Genomic DNA, 6,000 nt, shown 5'->3' with positions numbered 1-6,000 from the left:
CGTCGCCTTTGCGCGTCGTATCGGCGCGTGTGCTCCCCTTCTCCTACCCACCCTCATCTCCCTCTCACCTCCAGCGAGTGCCTTCTCTAGAAGCCACGCCTACGAATCAGCGCTGTGGGTGGCTTGACTCGGTTCCTTTTCCTTCCCCTTCGCAACCGTGCTAGTGGGGAACAAGGGATGCGCGGCGCTGTATTGCCGCTGCGGCCCACGGCTCAGTAGCCGGCGGTCTGCGCTCCCGCTTGGTGGCTTCTGCTGTACACTGCTCGCGTTGGAGGAAAGATTTTGTTGAGCCAAGTGACAATCGCCTGTTTTTGTCCTCTGCAATGACGAAACGTCCCTGCGTCGACTCAACTCGTCCAGCCAGTGTCTACAGAGTAGTGATTTTGCATCGCAGGTGTCAAACCATCAGTGTCCGTAGCTCACCGTAATCTCTTCGGACAAACATCGAATGGTGATGTGTACAATATCCTTGATGAGATGTCCCGCGAGACAGAGCTTTCCACTACGTCAAACGCATCCTTGACGTGCCATTTGATCTTTACTTTCTCGAGGCCATCGATTTGTGAAAGTTTCAATTAGCGCACGCTCGTGAACACTTTAAGCTACATGGTTACTGCGACCGATCTCTAGTTATTGAACTTGGGAATGTGTGTATTGGCGTGTTTTTTACAAGTTTGATATAAGTGCTTCCCTGCTGCATCAACCGAGACGTGGTAAGAACACGGCACTTGAGAAAGTTATTTCGTAGTCACTGGCACCTTACTAATACAACATTTTAGTCGCTGCCAAAAATTTTCTGGGTTTACTCAATGTTCATACGTATTCAATCTAGTAAAATTTGAGGAGCTGATAACTTCATTTTTTTCATGAAGCACTTTGCTTTGTGTTGGGTTAAAAGACTCGTAAATTTTAAAAAAATCTAACATTTCAAAAACATTTTTTTGGCTGGTAGCTATCAGCTTGCTTTAAAAAATTGCGCCGTTTAGTAGCGACAGTTTCAAAATGATCAATTTAATACTATAGATATCACTATTTTCCTAACGAAGCATCAGTGATGTTTTGTGTATGCTTCTAATTTTTAATCGACAGGTTCAATAAATTTCTGCGACCATCTTGTGCTGTCTTTGAATGGCGCGAGAAAAGTAGGAAAACATTTAGGCGTCCCATATATTCAGATGACCCTTTAAGCTGACACGATTGACTTGGAAGGTAAAGAAAATAACCTTTTTAATCTCATGTGTAGCATTTGGAACCGTAAAATTTAGAAGAAATCTGTTTTTACCGAAGGGGATGTTCAAAATGCTGAAATTCGAATAGATGTGTTTCTATCCACATAATCATGAATGATTGCATACAGAGTAAAAAAGAGCAGTGTAGTACAAGCAGCTTGAAAGTTTTCTCATAAGTATAACTGAAAAAAAATAGACTCCAGCTCACTTGGAAAGAAAATTGATAATGCCTGCGCTGCCTGTGAACTCAATGAAGAGAAGCAGTCGCCCTCAACGTTTAAGTGCACAGTAATCTTCTGGCGGAGTCTTCATCCGAGAACATGGCCTGGGAACTGTGGTGCACCGTGTGTAGAGCAAGCTGGACATTCACTCGAGGGACCCTTTTGGTGCTGTGTATATCAATGGCTACAGCGCCACTACTTTGGCAGTGTGACACAGTAGCGGCATTACCGGACGTCATACGCATAGGTAAGTTCACACATAAAACAAATCCTCCCTGATTCTATTTTCACTTCACTTCTAAGACACATCTCAGGGATTAAGCCTCGTGAAGCCATCCTTGTTGACTATTTAAAAGAAAAAAAACATTGTGAATACCGACTTTAAGTGATTACTTCGCTCATGTGCGCTAAGCTGTTCTCCGTGTGAAACTGCTCAGGTATGGAATGTAGGCTGCAATATACTAGAACCCTGATCGTAGACTCTGCATGTGTTCTCATCACTATAACTTTCCTTCCCTCTTCCCTCTACACAGTTCACGGAAGCCTACCAGGCTCAGCCCTGGTTCATCTCCCCGCCCTTCTCCTTTTTCTTTCTCTCTAGCTGAGAACCAAGCTTGCCATCTGCTTGGAATTGCATATTACTTGAACTTATATTTTAAACTTTCGTCGTCTCTTGCGGCTCATTCGACATCCTGTATTATAAAAACGAGTCTCGGGCGTGAAGAATTTTTTGTCTGTCACAACCTCAATCAATGCTCGAGTTAAAACATGTGAATTAGCGTTTTGGAATTGTCCGACGTTCTCATCTACATGCTTGTATAGGAATGCAAGTTTCCGATCACATTACTATTGTGCTGCACATGAAGAGAATTTGAATTCTCCTCTCAATACTATGTGCATCAGTAATTCATCTCTAACACGTGTTTATTTTACTGAGTTCAGAAGCTGAAAAATAGAGGAAGACAATTCACATCCCAGGAGAATGTCCCTGTTCATTCCACGCAGTTCTTTTCAGTTGTAATATTTTCCCACGTACTTGCTGCTTGGAGGGCACCTTTGCACGAGTGCTATGGTTGAACAAGTTTTTCGCTGATACTGACTGGTACATGTTAAAGTATAGTTATGGGTAAAGAAACCTAAGTGCAACGGCAAATGACCGAAGCGAAATCTGTGTTTTTTGTTCATGCAATGAGGTGAAAAGTTACAAAAACACGTAAGGAACATACAAAGGTAGGTGAACATATTCCTATGATTACTGCTTAAAGCAGAATATCATCAGTATCTAAAGTTTTATAAGTAATTCTAACTGAAGCAATAGCAGACAAAAGCAGCGTACTAAAACGAGCTGATCATGAGAGAAATGCTGACAGGTACCTTCTAATTGCCAGTTTGAGTGCATCGCGACAAATTGAGTCATATTACGATGAATTAACTGCACTTCAGAAGCTATAAAATCAAAGGCTATAAAAAGCACATACTCTGCTGCATTTCATAGGTGAATACGCTAACGCAGTGGTTGTACCAAAGCAAAAAAAAAACATGAGGACAATACCAAATAAATAATTACATAAGCGAATCGCTTGATATTGCTACTTTACTGAAAAAAACTTTTAGTCGTCCAACCGTTTCAATACTCCCGCTCACATTTGCAACTTGGCTATATTACACATAAAGCACACTAAGTAATTATTTTTACCTTGCTTTTATTTGGCCAACAGTGCCTCCTTGAAGAGTCGAGGGTATGCACCCGTCATTAGGCTACGACGAGGTTCCATGGACTCTTACGTATAATGAGCGTGTGTATTTATGAACGGCAACAAGACCTATAAAAAAGAAGCTTTTAAGCTGCTCTAGGTGTGGCACTGGCACGTTTAGATTAACACTAACGGAACCACCTTGTACATGACCCTCTTCGTTTTGTTGTAACTTCTCCGTGGTTAACAGTAAGTCTAAGTTCACCCAATGAAATATATCGAATTATATGGTCAAAATGAGCAAAGTGAGGTACTGGCCTAGTTAATTTCCCGTGATTGAAATATGGCGCTTAAAACAACACGTATATTCAACCTAGCCTCTTTTTTATCAGTAACTTTGGCACCGTATTTTAATCAGTCTAAATCAGCAGGCCGAACTCGCGTGTTGAATTCGTATTTACTGGCCTTTGAACAACAAAATAAATTAAAGAAACTGCTGTACCAGTGATGACAAGTGATCAAGACTCATAGTCACCCGCAAGCCTTATTGTTCGAAGCGAGCGATATCTGCGTTAATACACGCATTCCATCTTCTTTTTGGAAGCGCTGCTATGCATGATGCTCACAGGAAAAAACGCCAGATTTTGACTAGGCTGACCTCGGCAGCTATTAACATAAGTACTTTTCTTTGTTTCTCTACTTCAGTGGTGGGCACTGGTATTTGTCTGCATTTGTATGTGTAAAAGTTTATCATCGCTCACAGTGTTCCCGTGGGAAAAATTACGTGGCTGGTGTCAGTGTCTTCGCGACCCATCAAAAAGGGGCCAAATTCAGCTCGTCTTAATTATTGGATCCGTTCTTTAAGCTATATACTCCGACGTCAGTACAAGAGCTTGCGCATTTACTTCGTGACATTATACTACTAGCTGCATACCACCATAAGTTTGCTTGATTTGGTGCCTGGTGGGAAAGCGGAAATGTTTTTGAATTCTGCCATGTTAGAGGGACAAAACGCCACAAAAAGAAACAAAATGTCATTGGGAATTTCCTATTTAGTTAACCAATAACGCATAATGAAGAAATATTATAATTTTGTTCAGGAGGAATGGGGCATACAAGAGAGAACGCTATATAGAGCTTCTTGGGTGGAAAAAGACACGAAAAAGTGCTGACTGCTGTGGAGGACAGGACTCACTCCATTCGCGCTACTTAATCGAGGCTGTTCCTTTCCAAGCATACTTTCAAGAGACGCGTGCGAAATTGAATTGATCTTCAGGTCAAGCCGTTTACACACACCTTTCTTAATCGAGTTTTAATGAATCATTTTTTTCATACCGGAAAAATAACAAGCTAGGGGAAATTTAAACTTCGTCACCTCACAATGCCTGGCAGACAATTTTGAAAGTTATAAAATGCCCATGCAGTTCTGCATCCAAAATGGCAAAAAGAGGCGAATAGACTGCACCAGAACATATCTAGGTTCATATTATTGAATAACCCAATGGATTGCAAGCGTCCAACAAAAGAAAGCATTAGCACAGAGAAGGGCTGGGAGTGCTTGATCTGCTAGAAATTTTGGAGCAACGTACCACCGGTTTCGGGCCGAATTCATTGCGTAGATGGCAAATAGTGGGCCCATGAAAACTGCTTGGGCGCCCTTGGAGCCAATTTAAGCTGCTTGTACTGCAATATACTGCAAAATCTGAAGGAATAACATTTTGTTTTCACATTCTCTCGTTCTCCACTCCCCAAAGCGTCTCGTTTTGCCCTGTAGGTTGGAGAAAAATGACCATATGATGCATTTTTTACGCGATAGCGTTAAAGAGCTCATTTTGCAGAAATTCTGGCATCGGCGTTGGTGTTGGCGTAACTGTTTGTGAGCGAAAAATTATTCTCTCATGCGTGGCCGGAAAATTGACAACGATGCAAAAAAAATGATTAAAAAATTTTGGAGCAGAGTTCGGTTTTAACCAGAATTGTTTGGCTCCAAGTGGGAATCAAACCCAGATACTTTGCGTGGCATGCGACCGTTCTACCTTGCAGCCACGCCTCTGCTTGCGAAAACAGTGAAAACAACTTTCTCTGTTTGGAAATGCAGTGAAAGTAGCTTTCTCGCTTCATAAACACATGCGTCCTGTATACATGCTTCAGAATGCAACACGAAATATTGCGATAGCAATGCGTGGTACAAGTGCACATTGTCTGAGGGCGCCATAATATGCGACGGTGATAATGGCTCCGTGGTTGAAAGCTGGTACATCACTACAAAGGCGCACACGCTACTGCGCCTATTCCCTTAAGACAACGTAGTGGGTGCATAAAAAAACCGTAAGGTTTTCATGCACTAAGTGTTTGAAATACACATTAGGAACAGGCAGTCGGTATTGCGTTCCACTCCTAAAAGGCAAGCTTTAGGGACCCCTAATTTTGTTTTTTATTTACAGTGAAAGCATTGATGAGATCACAACTCGGGTCACGCGCGGCGCCGTAGTTTACCGCTGCCTCCACCGGTGTCCGTAACCACTATCGCACGAAATAAGAAAAAAATCACAGCAAATGCATGGAGTCAATGATGATTGGGGCGAAGCGTTCGTCAGCCCGTCCATGCTTCCGTCCGTCCGTTCGTTATTGCTTCTGTTCATCCGCGTCACCATCCGTGCGTCCATACATGCGTCCGTCTATCCATCTGTCTGTCCGTTCGTGCGTCCACCCGTCCGTACGTTCGCGCGACTATCTACCCGTCTGTCCGTCCGTCCGCGCGGCCATCTAGTGAACACTCTAAGCACCGCCATCTCCCATCTTGCATCCCCTGTGGCACATACCCACTCTAGAGCAATTATGTGCCACCAGTGGCTA

General features: G+C 42.8%; 1 protein-coding gene across 2 annotated transcripts in view; it reads left to right on the top strand.

Annotated features, from left to right (window-relative positions):
* Positions 1-232: 232 nt before the first annotated feature.
* The window catches only part of LOC119182310 (glutamate receptor ionotropic, kainate 2-like), a 194,774-nt gene continuing 189,006 nt past the window's right edge, over positions 233-6,000 (top strand). For both annotated transcript variants that reach the window (XM_075895956.1, XM_075895955.1), the window contains exon 1: positions 233-1,697. In XM_075895956.1, the coding sequence (XP_075752071.1) occupies positions 1,550-1,697 (148 nt within the window). In that variant the 5' untranslated portion in view covers positions 233-1,549. The remainder of the gene's footprint in view (positions 1,698-6,000) is intronic.

This window comes from Rhipicephalus microplus, chromosome 5 (genome assembly GCF_043290135.1).
Source record: "Rhipicephalus microplus isolate Deutch F79 chromosome 5, USDA_Rmic, whole genome shotgun sequence".
In the NCBI taxonomy this organism is placed as follows: domain Eukaryota; kingdom Metazoa; phylum Arthropoda; class Arachnida; order Ixodida; family Ixodidae; genus Rhipicephalus; species Rhipicephalus microplus.
This window is presented reverse-complemented; position numbering and strand designations above follow the sequence as displayed.